General features: G+C 40.8%; 2 protein-coding genes across 5 annotated transcripts in view; one reads left to right on the top strand and one right to left on the bottom strand.

Annotated features, from left to right (window-relative positions):
- Positions 1-1,222: 1,222 nt before the first annotated feature.
- On the bottom strand, positions 1,223-14,055 carry LOC135623892 (dual specificity protein phosphatase PHS1-like). Its single transcript, XM_065127350.1, has 9 exons — positions 13,428-14,055; positions 12,281-13,222; positions 11,280-11,456; positions 11,033-11,193; positions 9,866-10,949; positions 8,657-8,803; positions 8,369-8,596; positions 1,991-2,148; positions 1,223-1,913 (listed from the first exon to the last, which is right to left on the bottom strand). The coding sequence occupies exons 2-9, from the start codon at positions 12,608-12,610 to the stop codon at positions 1,544-1,546; spliced, it is 2,655 nt and encodes an 884-aa protein (XP_064983422.1). The 5' UTR covers positions 12,611-13,222; positions 13,428-14,055; the 3' UTR covers positions 1,223-1,543.
- Positions 14,056-15,827: 1,772 nt separating this feature from the next.
- The window catches only part of LOC135623891 (uncharacterized), a 41,577-nt gene continuing 40,142 nt past the window's right edge, over positions 15,828-17,262 (top strand). For 2 of the 4 annotated variants that reach the window (XM_065127346.1, XM_065127347.1), the window contains exon 1: positions 15,829-16,175. In XM_065127346.1, coding sequence (XP_064983418.1) covers positions 16,134-16,175 — 42 coding nt within the window. In that variant the 5' untranslated portion in view covers positions 15,829-16,133. Of the gene's footprint in view, positions 16,176-17,262 lie in introns of all 4 variants that reach the window. The other 2 variants (XM_065127348.1, XM_065127349.1) reach the window with 2 other exon arrangements.

Below are 17,262 nucleotides of genomic sequence, written 5' to 3' on the forward strand. Positions count from 1 at the left end.
CAGCCTCTCACTCGCTCGGTAGCAATTCATCGTCGAAACGTAGAGAGAGAGAGAGAGAGAGAGAGTTTTCCTTTCAATTAGAATCATCTTGGCCTCCAAATTAATTTCCAAGACCCCTTGCATAGGCATATTTGGCTAAACAGAAGAGCTCTGTTCTTGTACGTGAATTGGAGGATGAGAATCAAATCTTCCTCCTGTGTCGACGAAAATCTCACCTAAAAATATTGAATACACAAAAACAACTAAGCTTTGTGCTGGGTGGAATATCCATACTACTTTTTTTGATGCATTCTGAAAATTTTGATATTTGATGCATACATGTATACCAAACCTCACGGCAATAGATAGGTTGAGGATTGCAAGGACATATTTTTAAAGATGTCAATTAACTTAATGGATAAAGACTTTAATTATATATCGTAAGGTTCTGATCTCAAGTCCCATATTAATCATTTATCCTTTGAAAAATAAAAAAAAACATCTACAGATAAATATTGTTAGTGAACAAAATTACCGTGACTGATGAGTCAGCACGGTTAGGTGCACGGGTCAATGTCGGGAGCTTCTTGCGGAGTGAGTAGGATGATGAGATGGCCACGCCCTTAGGGAGGAATGCTGGTCGGCGTTGGTCGGGATTCAGGTCGGCTCACTTCTCTCCCTTGTGTGACGGAAGGTATCTCTTGGGTCCAGACGCTCGTCGCTCGGGGGTGGCCGCCTTCCTGCAAAATGGCCTTCGTCGATTGCTTCCCGACTTTGGCCCCTGCAACAAGCAAGTCAGTGGAGTATTTTTATATTAAGTTTTTTTCTCCCCCTGGTCGGGTGTCGGACAGAGGTTTTTATACTATCGTGTGAGAATTAGTTGCGCCTCAGTTTGGTGCAGCCGTTGACCTTTGTGGGATGAGATGGCTTCTTTGATGAGTTGGCGTCTTTGGGGATGCTTGAGCGGCGTCAGACAGCATCGCCCCAAGCTCTTGGGATGGTCATATCTCATAACATGTCGGTACGGAACCCGACTTGACATGCATCACGGGGTTTCGATGACGTGTAGCGTTGGATTCTAACATTGGTTAGGACGTGACGTGTGACGTCGGTGATGATTCATTCGGAAACAAAATATGCATATAAAACCACACACGAGTCTACTGACTGCCAATATAAAAGTGGTTGAAAGTCTTCGTATCCATTACCTCTAACAATAAATAGAACGAGCATTATTCTCAACAAGTGCCATAAGAGAGCACTGCTTATCTGAAAGAAGTGGCAAAGGTGCAACAGATGCCTTCTGCGGCATAAACTTATTTTGGTGGTAACCTATGTAGTATTCCAGAATCTAGCATGTTTGGCACGCACACCTAGACTTCAATCCACAGAAACATACAACAGAAAGTCTCAGACGTACGTCAAACTTTTGGCCTCAGCTGATCTATTGCACACCCGATCATCTTTTTCACAGGCAGCTTATTGTTGTCACACGACGTAAAGCCAAACTCTGAAGCAAAGAAATAGTCTGAATTACTTCGCAGACATGCATGAGACAATGACATCAAAGAGACAATTCATCGATGAGCGATTGGGACTGCTGATGAGTTGAGCTGATACTGCTGCAACGGCTGACCTTTAGTACCTCCAAAGCCTTTTGAATCTCCAAACTCATGGCGCTGTCCACACTGCCAGAAGACAACCTTCTGTGAGACTTCTGGAGATGGAGTTTGAGTGAGCTGCTGCTTAGACCTGCATCCTTCCCACAGATGGGGCAAACCTTCATCATCGGCTTCCGTTGCTGCCATTCCATTGATGCCTTCCCATGCAGTTGCATGTCAAGATCCAGAAGAGTCTTAGCGAAGCCATCGTTTGGCTGGGCTCGGCGATGCACCTTCCTGAGCATACTCCACGCTTCTGATAGAGTGAGGCCCCTGGAGGAAAGAATTCACTCAAAACTGACCGATTGAATGTATCTAATTCATGTACAACTGAAACATTAGATCTTTACTTTCTCAGCATTAGATATGCAAGTACCACAGTCGCACTCCGACTTTTTCCTTCGAAACAATGGACCAATATTTTCCCTCCCGAGTGTTCAACATAATCAATGAAATCAGAAGCCTCATCAAAGAGGTTGCTGATATCTTCATCATCACTATCACTTATCTGCACCACAAAAACCATGGACAGCCTTGCCTCTTTCAGTAAAGACTTTAGTACAGAGAGGAATGAGTTTTCACTTGGGAGAGCAATAAAAGGATGTGACATGGTGGGGATTGAAATTTTCTATGAATTTTCAAGCAGCAGATTGTTATCTTTGCAAAAGAATTATAAAAACTAACAATCATCGACATCTCCAGGAGGTAAACTCTTGGAATCTTTTACTCAAAATCTTCTCAAGTTACAGGAAAAGGGTGACACCTTTAGAGGTTGATCCTTAAGGTTGCGAATTATGATCCGTTAATGTAACATAGCATGAAGCCTTTGGACTAAATTGGTACAAAAACAAACACACATTTCACCAGATAAATCAGCTTAACTTTTTCTTTTACCTGTTGTACAATTAATTGTTGGGCTGATGACTCATATTCAGCCCACGTGGGTTTTATCAGCCTATTATCAGCCCACAGTCCACACCCCCTCTTAACCTAACCCTAATTAAGATTAGAGGGGTATGGTGGCTGCGTTTTAGATACATATTAAAGCTATAAAAAGGCAGTAACGAGGCAGATCTTGGGGGCCACGAGATTCCAAAGAGAAGAAGGAGAACAAGACAGAAAAGGAAGAGAAAGAAAGGGAAGAAGACAAGGACAACGCAGAGAGACTGTTCACAATCATCTAGTAGTGTTCTCATCTTAGGTTAGATCAAATCTACAGTAGACTCTTGCTGTGATTACTTGGGGAGGTTTTAGATATTGTGGGCAGTGACGTGATCCTTGTATCCCAATTATTCTCTTGTGGTTGTTGCTAGGGTTTTGGGCAAGAGATTGAGATTTGTACATTCATTATTCTCATAGTGGATTATCTCTAGTTTGCCCCGTGGTTTTTACCCTTCACATTGAAGGGGTTTTCCACATATATCTTAGTGTTCTGTTTGATTGTGTTTCCATTTTATTCCGCTGCGTATTATGGTCTTCTAGTATTTGTTCATATACAAAGGTTATTCCTCTTTATATCCCCATCAACTAGTATCAGAGCGGGGTTTTGGTGATTTAATTTTTTTGTATTTGAACATGGAGGCCAGTAATATTTCTCATATGATTAATTTGAATGGAAATAATTGGATGATATGGAAACGAAGAATGGAAGATCTCTTATATTGCAAAGATTTGTATGGACCTTTGCAAGGGGATAGTGCAAAACCTACAACTATGACAGATGATGAGTGGAAGAGGTTAGATTGAAAAACAATTGGATTTATTAGACAGTGGCTTGATGATAGTGTCTTTCATCATGTTTCTACTGAAATTTCTGCATATTCTCTTTAGAAAAATTTGGAAAGTCTCTATGAAAGAAAAACAGCTGGCAACAAAGCTTTTTTGATCAGAAAACTTGTGAACCTAAAATATAGAGAGGGTGCTTCTATTGCTGAGCATTTGAATGAAATGCAGAGTATTGCTAACAGGCATTGTTACTTCTCAGTTCATTACCAGAAAGTTGGGAGACACTGGTGGTTTCCCTCAGTAATTCTGCACCAGATGGTATTGTCACTATGAGTCAAGTAACAAGCAGTTTGTTGAATGAGAAGTTGAGAAGAAAGAGTTCGGCAACATCTCAGAATGATTCACAGGCACTTATCTCAGAGAACAGAGGAAGGTCAAAGTCTAGAAGCAGTTCACGTATGGGTAGGAGCAAGTCAAGATCAAGAAAAGATATTGTTTGCTATAACTGTGGTGAGAAATGACATTACAAGAACCAATGTAAGCAACCTAAGAAGAACAAGAAAAAGGGAAAAGAAGTGGAGTCTACAGAGTCAAAAGATAATACTACAGTGTAGGGTGGTGATTATTTGATTTTGTCTCCTTCTGATGATATTTTTTCTTGTGTGTGTCAGGATCTTGAGTGGGTGATTGACACAGGTGCTTCTTATCATGCTACACCACGAAGGGAGTTTTTTACTACATACAGGTCTGGAAACTTTGGTGTTGTCAAGATGGGCAACTATGACACAGCAGACATCATTGGCATGGGTGACATCCATTTAAAGACCAACCTTGGCTGCAAGTTGGTGCTTAAGGATGTGAGGCATGTGATTGACTTGAAGCTGAATTTAATTTCAGTTGGAAGATTAGATGATGAAGACTATGAAAGCTGATTTCACAAAGGGCAATGGAAGCTCAGTAAGAGTTCTCTTGTTATAGCTAGTGGAAAGAAATGTCATACTTTGTACAGGTTGCAGGCTAAAGCTTATGGTGAGCAGTTAAATGCTACAGAGAAAGACTTCAGTATGGAGTTATGGCATAGGCGATTGGGACACATGAGCGAGAAGGGGCTGCAAGCTCTTTCCAAGAGAGATGTATTACCAGATCTCATAGGTATACATCTGAACCCTTGTATTGATTCTTTGGCTGGTAAACAACATAGAGTTTCATTTGCTAGTGCTGCTTTATCTAGAAAAATGCATGCCTTAGATCGTGTTTATACAGATGTATGTGGTCCTTTAAGGACAAAAACTCCTGGTGGATCTGTTGATGTTCTTGGTATAAGTGGTGCACTTTATTTTGTCACTTTTATAGATGATTTTTCCAGGAAAGTTTGGGCTTATGCTTTGAAGACCAAAGATCAGGTTATTAATGTCTTCAAAGAGTTTCATGCCAGGGTTGAAAGGGAGACAAAAAGGAAATTGAAATGCATAATATCAGATAATGGTGGTGAGTATACAGGATTGTTTAATGACTATTGCAGGTCACATGGGATCCAACATGAGATGACAGTTCCTCGTACACCTCAGCATAATGCAATTGCAGAGAGGATGAACCGCACCATCATGGAAAAGATCAGATGTATGCTTTCACAGGCCAAGCTACCCAAAAGGTTTTGGGATGAGGCTTTGAGGACTGCAGTTGATGTGATCAACTTATCACTATGTACAGCCCTAGATGGTGATGTTGCAGAGCATGTATGGCCAGAGAAAGATGTTTCCTACAGGCATTTGAGAGTATTTGGTTGTCGCGCATTTGCACATATTCCAGACAATGAGAGGTCCAAGCTGGACGGTAAGTCTAAAGAATGTATTTTTCTTGGTTACTCACATGATCATTTTGGTTACAGGCTTTGGGATCCAGAAAAGCAGAAGGTATTCAGAAGCAGAGATGTAGTCTTCTTTGAGGATCAAACCTTTGAAAATTTGAAGAAGAAGACACAGGCCAAGACTTCTGCAGAAGGATTAGCAGATTGTGACCCAGTTATTCCTCCAGTATATCATGGTGATGGGGGAGATGTGCAAGAAGATAGTGTAGAGCCTGATGTTGATATACCTGCAGGACATGTTGAGCAAGAAGAAGTAGGAGAGGAAGTTCCAACAGAACCTCAGTTGAGAAGATCTTCTAGACAACGTCAACCTTCCAAAAGATACTCTATAGATGAGTATGTGATGCTTACTAATGCAGGTGAACCAGAGAGTTACCAGGAAGCAGTTGAGAGTGAGCAGAAAGAGAAGTGGTTAGTTGCTATGCAGGAAGAGATGGATGCTCTTCAGAAGAACCACACTTATGATTTGGTGCTGCTATCAAATGGAATGAAGGCCTCGAAGAACAAGTGGGTTTTTAGGTTGAAGACTCAAGAATATTGTTCTCAACCAAAGTACAAAGCTAGATTGGTTGTGAAAGGCTTTGGTCAAAAGAAAGGTATTGACTTTGAAGAGATATTTTCTCCTGTTGTTAAAATGTCTTCTATTCGTGTTGCTCTTGGTATTGCTGCTAGCCAGGACTTGGAGGTTGAGCAGTTAGATGTGAAGACAGCTTTCCTTCATGGTGATTTGGAGGAGGAAATTTATATGGAGCAACCAGAAGGCTTCAAAGTCAAAGGTAAAGATAATTTTGTCTGCAAGTTGAAGAAGAGCTTGTATGGGCTAAAGCAAGCTCCAAGATAGTGGTACAGAAAGTTTGATTCATTTATGACAAAAAATGGATACAAAAGAACGGATTCAGATCATTGTGTGTACATCAAATGGTTTGGTGAGGATTTTATTATTCTCTTACTTTATGTTGATGACATGCTTATTCTTGGGAAAGATATGTCTAAAATTGACAGGTTGAAGAAGGAACTGAGTGAGTCTTTTGCAATGAAGGACATGGGGCCAGCAAAGCAAATACTAGGCATGCAGATTTCTCGTGACAGGAAAAGCAAGAAGATTTGGTTGTCACAGGAGAAATACATCGAGAAGGTATCGGAAAGATTCAGTATGAGCAATGCTAAGCCAGTTGGTTCTCCTCTTGCAGGTCACTTCAAGTTGTGCTCATAACAGAGTCCGTCAAGTGATGAGGAGAAGGAGAAAATGCAAAAGGTTCCTTATGCTTCAGCAGTTGGAAGTTTAATGTATGCAATGGTATGTACGAGGCCGGACATCGTATATGCAGTGGGTGTTATTAGCAGATTTCTTGCAAATCCAGGCAAAGAGCACTGGGCAACAGTGAAGTGGATTTTTAGATATCTAAGAGGGAGCTCTAAGGTTTGTTTAAGCTTTGGAGGTGGACCACCTGTGTTAACAGGTTACACAAATGCAGATATGGCAAGAGATATAGATACGAGGAAGTCTAATTCAGGTTATGTACTTACTTTTGCAGGGGGAACTGTGTCATGGCAATCCAGGTTACAAAGGTGTCATGGCAATCCAGGTTACAAAGCAGAATATATTGCTGCTACAGAGATATGCAAAGAAATATTATGGATGAAAGAATTCTTACAAGAATTGGGGCTGAAACAGAAAAATTATGTGGTGCATTGTGATAGCCAGAGTGTCATCCATTTGTATAAGAACCCAATGTTTCATTCCAAGTCAAAGCATATAGATGTCAGATACCACTGAATTCGAAATGTATTTGAAGAGAAGCAGTTGCAGCTTCAGAAAATTTATACAGATGACAACGGAGCAAACATGTTGACGAAGACCTTACCAAAAGAAAGATAGGAGATATGCCGACAGTTGGTCGGTATGACTTCACATTGAGGAGTCATGGGACAGCCTCCTTTATGGGCTGAAGGGGGAGGTTGTTGGGCTGATGGCCCATATTCAGCCCACAACCCACACCCCCTCTTAACCTAACCCTAATTAAGATTAAGGGGGTGTGGTGGCTGCGTTTTAGATGCAGATTAAAGCTATAAAAAGGTAGCAACGAGGCAGATCTTGGGGGCCACAAGATTCTAAAGAGAAGAAGGAGAACAAGGCAGAAAACGAAGAGAAAGAAAGGGAAGAAGACAAGGACAACAGAGAGACTGTTCACAATCATCTAGTAGTGTTCTCATCTCAGGTTAGATCAAATCTACAGTAGACTCTTGCTATGATTACTTGGGGAGGTTTTAGATATTGTGGGCAGTGACGTGATCCTTGTATCCCAGTTATTCTCTTGTGATTGTTGCTAGGGTTTTGGGCAAGAGATTGAGATTTGTACATTCATTATTCTCATAGTGGATTATCTCTAGTTTGCCCCGTGATTTTTACCCTTCACATTGAAGTGGTTTTCCACGTATATCTTGGTGTTCTGTTTGATTGTGTTTCCATTTTATTCCGCTGCGTATTATGGTCTTCTAGTATTTGTTCATATACAAATGTTATTCATCTTTATATCCCCATCATTAATTGTGTGAATATCTAGTGCAAGACTCTTCGACGATAATATGAAAAGCTTTTGATAATAAATTGGTGACTGAATTGAGGCCAATACCATATATCCAATTAGATATTGATATTGCTCATGCAGTTCCTTGCCGTTATTTAACTTGGCAGGCAAAAGAAAACTCAATTTGTCTAGAAACCAAATGTGGTGGTCATGGATCCACTGGTTCACTTAGAAGCTAGACTAATCATGAAACACATCTGATGCATAATACCTATGGTATGGAAAATTCACTGGAGCATTTATAAATCCAGAAGATTTATGCATTCTGAATCTTAGGTGGCAAAAATAGTACTTGTGTAGTAGTACTTCATTGTTCCCGTGTACTAATCATCCTGATAAATAGCAGGTCTAACTTTCTGAGATAAGGAAAATAAGTGACCCATCTTAATAGGATAGATGATGTCATTATTTTTGCATAGTAGTGGAGTAGCAGGTATGTACCGTGGCAAATCTAAGCAGACACCTTAAAGCAGAAAAACCACAGACTTGATAGAAAAAATCCCAGTAGTATACTGTTCCATTGGACAAAGAAAGAAAATGCTGCTTACGGAGAAGTTTTGATACTCAAAGAGGTAAGGATTTTGAGAATCTGATTGCCCGATTTCATTTGCACACAAGCACAATATATGAGTGATACCCAGGTGCTGAAGGGTGTACATAGATTTTGCAGCCAGTGCTCCACCAATATAGAGATAATCTGTAATAGGAGAGGGCCGCTCTGTACTGGCTGCATCAGAGATAAGTGATATTCTCTCAAGAATGTGCTCGAGTCGGACCTGGAAAAGGACTAGCAGTCTTAGATTTTGTCAATTGGAATGGACATAGAAGCACATTACCTTCAATTCATAAGCATCAACAGCGATGTTGTTATCATTCCCCTCAAAAAAGCCTGTAATAAAATTGTTCTCTTCACACAGTTTCACCACATCTGTTCTAAGCATTTCATTCCACTGTTCCAATTCCTTGCTCAACTCAGCATCTACCTATGGCAGGCGGAATGTTAATTAAAACTGAAGGCAGCAGCAAAATGCTGGTAATTCAAGAGTCAAACAACAAAGCAGTAGCCAATGACATAGTTTATACTACTTCTTACTTGCAAGAAAGTTCGAATACATAAAATTTCATAAGTTGAAACAGGGTGTTCCATAACAAGTATATTTTCTTAGCATGTCCAGTACTCTATATGTTTTATCATTAAGATCCTTTCTAATGACATAGGCTTCGTCAGGTACTAGAGAGACAAACAGTGTATATCAAATTGGATGATTTAAAGAGGAGGAAAATGTTTTATGCAAAGAGAACCTTGTAAATGAATTACAAAGATATTCCTTATAGAAAAGCCATGGACCGATCAATGGGAACTACCAGAGGTCTGGCTCCAGAAAAACTTTCAAAGCCTTCTTAATTGGCAGTAAACCTACCCTTGGTCTTACTAATAGCTGACTTCACCCCTTTCATATATTTCACAACATTCACATTGCTACCAAATTTAAGCTTCTTTCTCGTAAGATCTATCTTTAACGCCAAATTTAATTTAATTTGATCTTATATAGGCCATTCTCAAATGAGTTACAATGCTAATAATTGTTAACAGTTATTGTCCTTTGGCATGATTCTAATTAGAATTTTAATATATATGTATATACATTATAAATTGTAGTTTAAATTTGGATTCTATACCAAATATATTCACACATGTTTGGACAAAGATTGTTAAATCCTTGTATTATGTAGTGTAACAAAAGGACCATAGCATTTAATTTATCAATGAACATGAAAAATGTACATTCATCTAATGGAACTTAAGATCAATATGAACTTAGTTTTCTTGGTAGTTTATTTAGATTCTATCATCTTGGCTCTATCCTGATTACACAAGCAAGTCGATATAGCGTTTTAGGAGGATATCCTTTTAAGATAAGTTAAGAGTCTCCACTCCCCTATAGATATCAACCAGCCTAACTCAAATGCCCTTCAACCATAGTTTCATGCTCAAGATATTATTGACTTAAGTATCATATAGCAAGCGCAAAAGCACTTCTAACCTTAGTCAACTTGTTAAAGTCACGAAGCTTCATTGTCAACCGCAGGCGAGGAGTTTCTCCACTTCCTTTGAAGTACCTACAATTCCAGTTCTCTCGAGAACCAGGAGATATGTCAAGGCTTTCTCGAGACCCTAAAGATTTGTGCAAACATCTCCGAGATTCGGAATCACTAGAATCTGCATGTGTCTCATGTACACCACGTTCCTTGCATGCCGGGAATTGGGAGTTGAAGTTGCACCAGGCATATTGTAATGGTGACTCGGAAGCCCCAGAATCATCCTTGTCTGACTCACTAAAACTTTTACTTATAATGGACAGAAACATCCGTAAGATACCCTCTAGTTTCTGGTACAATGTCAGAAGAAATATATGGAAACCTTGCAGGTCCCTAAGAGCACTACGAAATCCTGCTCTGAATGCATGAACGATAGTTACCATATCAGATTCAGACAAACAAGAACAAGAATCACCTGGTGCATCAGTGTGCTCAGGTCCAGGAATTCCCAGCTTTCCAAAAGACACTTCGTAGAGTAGATTAGAAGAGAACTCCAAGTTATTGATTATAAGCTCGACCACCTTAGGGTAACTTTCTTGATCTCTTGCCCGTTTTCCTGCAGGAGGTCTGCGAGGAACCCCTGAGTCAATGGCCACAATACAAAAATCTGAACTTTTTCCACATTCTGATCCTTGATTAAATGTGGATCCGGTAGTGAATGTGATGCTACCATCAGAGCCCTCAGCTGTAAGCTGAGGACCATAAGAATCTAGTCTGCCATTCACAGAGATTGCTCGTCTCCCTTTCTCCTCTTTTCTAAAACTTTTCACTATCCGCGGTTTGTATCTTCTAATGGCAGAATCATAAGCTTCATCAAGTGCATCCATGTTTGAAGAGGTCATTTTATTCGAAAACAAGAGGTTAGCTTGATTCCCACGCCACCCAAGTTGAGGACAGGGAAGTCTATCCTCATTACGAAGTATAAGGTCCAAGACGAAGACCCTGCCAAGTGCTTCAGCAGTATTTTCAGCAGCTTCTCTTGAATCAAATGCATTTGGATTTTCCGCCAGAGGTGAGCCATGAACATAACTACCACAAGCAGAAATTTGAAGAAGAATTTGATAAGATGTGGTTCTATTATTAATAAGTAAGGGATGAGTTAGAGGGCCTACTTCATGAGGAAAAGGCACCGACTCAACTCGAGTGCTTCTAACAACTCTGAGCATGTAACCTCACCCACTTCATCTCCACTAGCAACTGCCATATCACGTGCTTTTTCTGCAGCATCCTTGATCATTTGCCATTCTGTGCTAGAGTTATGGATCACTCTCGCCTGAAGAATCAGAGTATTAGAACAAGCAAAATTGTAATATAACTGAGTAATCAAGATGGGATAATCAACAGGCAAAAGGTGCACACTTGAGGCGTCCTGACTCCAAGCAACTTTGCAAATTCATAACCCAGGCGTTCTGATTGTGTTGCCATTCTTGAGGGTGCAATTTTAATGACTGCAGCAGTGTGTTTTGGTGAAAGATCATCGTCGTTCCATGTGTTAAACAGAGCAAAGAAGACTACACCTCCAGAATTTACTGTCACCTGTATCACCAGCCAATGATTAAAAGCAAAAAGATCACCAGCAAAAAATAAATAAAATAAAATTTTAATAAGAAGGACAGCTAGTGGCAAGTTGGCATATTTAAAATAACAAACAATCATCTCAATAAATTTTCTCAGAAACTGCTCCTTCAATAAGATTTCAAAGTACAAGTTAGACACATTGAACTACGAATCTTGCGTGCGATACTCAAGATCAAAGAACGAAAATAGTGTCTAGGTAAACACAGACAGCAACCATTATTAGAACTCAGCTCAGTAGAAAATGCTTATGCTAACAAGTCTTTTTGCTTGCATTATCAACTTACAACTCTTCAGTTCAAATTTTCTTAAACCACTTATGTATGTTTTGACATCACCAACTCTAGAAAATCAAATGTCTCGGGGACATCATTTCTAGCATATGATCTAAAAATCAAAATAGCTTCTGTAAAAGGAACTGTTACAAAGGTTTTCCCCTCTAGTGATGCCCTGTCAATTGTTCTCAGTGAAGTGTCATGAAAACCAGCCATTGACCTATATACGTTTGTTTCTCATCAAAGGAACAATAGAGATGGCAAAACATAGTATTTGCATCACTGGTGATGGGAATGCCGGGTAGTGGTTTCACTAGTTAAAATGAATCTTTATCGATGTCCAAGCCCAAGAAGGAAACTAGATCATCCTCAGAAAAAATGAATATATAAAACAAAAAATAGCACAAAGTCTTTTAACTTCAAAATCAAAATAGTCAATCTTGAAGAATTTATCAAAGGAACAGAGGTAATCAATTCCTAATAATGTGCAAGGATCTTGCAACAACAAACCTCCAAAGCTTTGTTCAGTTCATCTTCAGAATATTCGTTACTGCTTGTGTGTTTTGTGTGGTGTAGGGAGTATAGAGTATCCCAGGAGATGTCACTTGCTCCAACATCTAAAGTAGCAGCATTTCCAAGCTGATCCCGCAAACTAATTTCTGGCACAAGGCCTGGAGGCTGCGATCTTGTTGCAGAATTGTTAGGTTTGTCTGAATCTGATAGTTCTGCCCTGTAGGAGGAAAGAATATACAAAAGATTCCATATTTTTTGAATTAATAATAGAATTACATCCTGGCAAATGAGTGACCAATTTAAAAGCATTAATTTTCCATCACGCATTCACCATTGTTGTAAAGGGTTATTACCTTAGGAATCGGGTTTAACCTTTTGCAGTTTTATCGGAAAAGATTAGGAACGCTTGAGATGCAAAATTGGCATGAATTTGTGGCATCAAATGATAAAACCAAATCAGCTGAAGAAGAGGAAAAAAAAAAAAAAAGTCCCTTTCTCGGTAAACAATGGTTTCCATACTCTACATTCCAAGCAGGAAGCACCTCAAGTTGCAAGCAATTTATTTTCTATGGGCTCAGATACTGAGAAGAAACACCTTCTGGCTAACGTATTCTTTAAATCAAAGCTTTTTGTCAAGCGACGATACATAGTAAGTCACTAATCTGAACATTCCCCGAGCAAAGAGTGAGGAAGAAATGGGCTGCAAAGCTAAGAGATTGCAAATGCTGAAAATAAAGGGTAAATGCCGCCATATTAAACCTTGTCCGTGTACCTGCAGCCAGGGGATGAAGTCGAGACTGGAAACTCGGGCGGGAGAGCTTCGAGCGTAGACAATCCACGAAGGTTACCCGAGGACAGACACTTGCCGCTGCGCCGGCGGACCACTGCCACCCATTCCTCGCATTCCCGCCCCATACCAGATTCCGCTGAGTCTCGCAACTGCAACCAAACATCTCTACTAGCAATCTTGCCGATGAAAACAGAAGAAAGATCCCCATTTTTGGAAAGAAACGTTGCAGGAGAAGAGAGGATGTGGTGGGTTTTCGTCTACTTTTTCCTTCTTCTCTCTCGACCGATGGGTTCCGTCTCTTCCTCTAGGCCGATAATATTTAAATGAAAGGAACAAAGACGGGGCAGCCGGTACCTTGTGGTCGATCTGCTTTGGTTGTTCCTCGTGTGCCATCGCAAAGAAACGAGAGTCCGTCTCCTGTTCGTTTTCTTTGTCTTCTTCGTCTTCTTGTTGCGGTTCTGCTGCTGCTTCTCGCACGCATAAATTTCCCCGTCTGGTGGGAGAGTTGGGGAGAGGCCAACGGTCAACGTCATTGCAGGGGAAGGTTGGCCGCTTTTGTCGCCCAGAAGCGAGGGAAAGAAAGAATGTCCCATTTCCGCTAATGCCTCAGTCCATTCGGACGATGATCCACCAAAAATAACGACTTTCGAAGCTTAGTAATGGCGGAACATGATGTAGTGGTCTTCCAACACTTTGAGCACCGGCGCCGTGGCTAAAGGGACGGATGACCGACCAACAGAGCACTGTTATATCCCCCACCTGCCATCAACCAGTGAGTTCTGCGGTCGACTTGATACCCCATTGGGATTGCTGATCGCTGCCTTGGCATCATAGCGATGATTCAGAAAAGTTAAAGCGAAACAACCAGCATTATTTGGAATCCACTGTTTAGCTTAGTATCTCAGCAAAGATCACAAACCCCAACCAGGTAAGTAAAGCTGCTTAGAAACAGGTCGTTGTATAGTGTACACAACTTGGTGTGGCAGATTTACACCACCTCACTCCACACGTCAACCATAGTCACAGATAGATATATAGGGCAATCGACGCAGTGGATGGATGGAAGATGATGCATCGACTTGAACCATCACAAAATTTGTTTCACCGATCAATGCATTCGAACCAATGGATGGTACAGGTAAGAAGACGACTTCATAGAGATCAGACACTTGTTTGGTAACGCATCTTAAGAGGGAACTAACTGCCCCTTTCACATCATGGAAGTTGGCTCTTACTGGGCCAGAATGGTTTGGGATTCTTGTTCTGATCACAGATTCCAAGTTTCACCATAAATGTGGCAGTGCAACCTTTCCCTATGCCTTCACTTTCAAGCCACATCTGTCCTTCCATGAGGCTTACGAACCTGATGATGCAAGCGGGAATTGTTATTGAAAAGCTAATCGCAAATCCAGAAGAAAAATCAACAAGGCAAGATACGATCCATGTACCAGTAGAGACAAGACACAAATCCAGAAGAGGTCCATTGGAAAATAACAAGAAAAAAAAAAAAAAGGCTTACGCATACTATTTTCAGTGGACAAAACCACAATCTCTAACTCAAGGCTCCCATCCTCCAGCTTAGAAAGATCCAAAACATCACTGATAAGTAAGTGTCACCAGCAGATCTACTACTTTTTAACACCCATTTGCCGTTGTTCAGAAGTTAGCTCAGTTTCGAGAAGTAGAGATGATAGAGCAATAATTGGTAGCATGTGAAAGTGAAAATGCTACCAGGATAGCACCAAATTCATAGAAAATTCAGGCTTGCATAAACAACTATATGCCAACACAATTGGCATAACTGAAGAGATGTTCGAAAATGACATTCTTATAGGTTTTTTCGGATGAGTTATCCCCGATCGATGTGGAGAATGGGGTGTTCAACTTGGAACACGCACACGCGCGCGCGAAGACCAATTTGGCTAGCACGAGTAGTTCAACATGCTCTTGCAAGTGGGGGCTCTTCATCAGCAAGTATATATCTTGCCTGCAGGAGCGAGTGCTGCGGATCAGGATAGGATAGCGCCCCCATCACGGACAAAAAGGCATTCTACGAGTGCCAACGGTTAGTGGTTGCTTTGCTCTGGCCGTACTTTTCGTTAAACAAGTGACATGAAATTTCTCATTTTTATTATTATATCGTGTTGGCTGACCACATTCCCATACAGGCTGACTTGCATGGACTGATGCATCGACTTGGATGACTCGTTTCCATGCTCAGTGTTCAATTCTTAATCTATATTGTCTCTTCTACGGACAATCTGGCGAGGGAATGACAATTGTAAGCTGGACAGCTTTGGAGTCGAAAAGGCGCCCTCGCTACTCGGGGGATCGATTTGGATTCTTCGATTCTCGAACACACGCGGACACGAGATGATAGTCTTTGATATATATATATATATATATATATATTATTTTTCTTGACAATTAATTACTCGCCTACGGAACCATAATTTGCCACGTTTCGTGCAATCAGCAGCTCATGAGCTCGCTGTGGTGGAAACAGGAAGAATCAATAGTCTTGGTGATGTCGATGGTCAAAAGCATAGACTGTTGTTTTCTTTTGAGCAACGCCTTCTAATTTCGCTCGAGCCGATAAATAGCTATTTCTTTTGTAGGAGGAGGGGTAGATATGCTAGGTCGCATCTCTGCGAGGATGGACATGTAAAAGAGAACCTAATTTAATTATATGATGATTTTGATCTTGAGAGTTTCGCGAGAAGAGTCCTTGTCTTGCACGACCCGGTCAGTAGCTGTGTTAACCGAAGAGTAAAGTAATAAACACGATCGCACCGTCAAATTGTTGTTATAAATCGAGACCCTTTGGCTCGGCTCGTGCACGCAACAGTCGCGGGCGGAGAAAGGAGAGACGAAGAAGGGCTTCTTTACCCGCGACGTTGATGGCGGTAAGGGTTTCCTACCTCTCGATCTAGACCCTCCTCTTCCCCTCGTCTCTTCCTTCCGGATCCCTAAGAAACCCTAGCCCGAATTCCTCCATCCCTCCCCCCACCCCCCCCCGGTTCGGATTCCAAGAGAAGCTGCGGTAGTCACGAATCGGCGATGGGCGCCCAGGGCAAACCCTCTAGTTCTTTGAATTCCCTGGTAAGTTCGTTTCTGGGGCTCCGAAAAAAATTCGATCCATGCTGCTTGATTTTCGTGTAAAAAATCTTTGTGCCCTAGACTCGTACTTGTTATTGGCACGTTCTTGACGAGCGGCTTACTTGGCACTACTCTGGGTGATTTTTGCGGTCAATGGTTTTTCAGTCTGTCGAGCTTTTAGTTTGTTCGTACTTAATACTCTTGATTTCCGTGAAAAATTTCCTTGATTAGTAGTTTCTTGGCAGCTTAGTTGACCCTCTTGGTTATTCCAATCTTCCACTGTACCGTTGTGTTTTTATGTGTGTGTTGCTTGTGATTTCTTGCTTTATATCCTGTTGAATGTACCTTATGATTTTTGATGTGTCCTTGGAGTTAAGAAAAATTGACATGCCAAGACTTTTATTAGCTTGTGGTGAAATGTGATGTTCACCTTGGAGAAACAGAGTGGTCTACTAGCTAATGTGTATGGGACGTGGACTACTGCTTGGCACTATTATCCCAAAGCTCGCGTTGGAAGAACCTGAAATAATAATGATATTGTTAGCCACGCAAATTACATCCAGCAAAACATCCAACTGTGCTACTTGTGGGCAAATCTTCTTTAGTGGAAGAAATGAACCATCAAGAAGGAAACATATTCGAGCGCGAGTGTGACAATGGAACACATCTTATTTATCAAATATGCACTCTCTTGATCTCTTTGTTTGCAGAGAAGCTGGTACAAGAGGAGAGAAGACAAAGAGAGAGAAACAAATCAATTTATTTCTTCTTCAGCAAAATAATGAGTACAGAAGCCATTTATTTCCTTTTCTTTTCTTTGCATCCTGAATTGCAGGAAAGCTGCAATCATTTTATATTTTGCTTAAGACAGATGAACTTGTGACAATATAGGATGCCATCAAACTATTTTTGTTTTTCAAAATCATGAAACATAAATTTTTAAGATGTCCATTAGCCATTTCCAAATCATCAACCTTCATGCAAGAGTAGCACCTGCATAAGTGGTTTGGCGATGTCAGTACTACATACTAGGCTTTACTTTGCAACAAAATGCACCAGGAGGTTTCATGAGAGCCATGCCACATCAGGC

This window comes from Musa acuminata, chromosome BXJ2-9, assembly GCF_036884655.1.
Source record: "Musa acuminata AAA Group cultivar baxijiao chromosome BXJ2-9, Cavendish_Baxijiao_AAA, whole genome shotgun sequence".
Lineage (NCBI taxonomy): Eukaryota > Viridiplantae > Streptophyta > Magnoliopsida > Zingiberales > Musaceae > Musa > Musa acuminata.

Bases quoted from the DNA above. Each gene is read 5' to 3' on its own strand.
- LOC135623892 (XM_065127350.1), bottom strand. From the start codon at position 12,610: ATGCGTGATGGAAAATTAATGCTTTTAAATTGGTCACTCATTTGCCAG. The intron at 11,457-12,280 runs GTTTGTTGTTGC...CTGGTGATACAG, and splicing joins AACTGAACAAAGCTTTGGAG to GTGACAGTAAATTCTGGAGG. The intron at 10,950-11,032 runs GTAGGCCCTCTA...TGCTTGTGGTAG, and splicing joins CGGTGCCTTTTCCTCATGAA to TTATGTTCATGGCTCACCTC.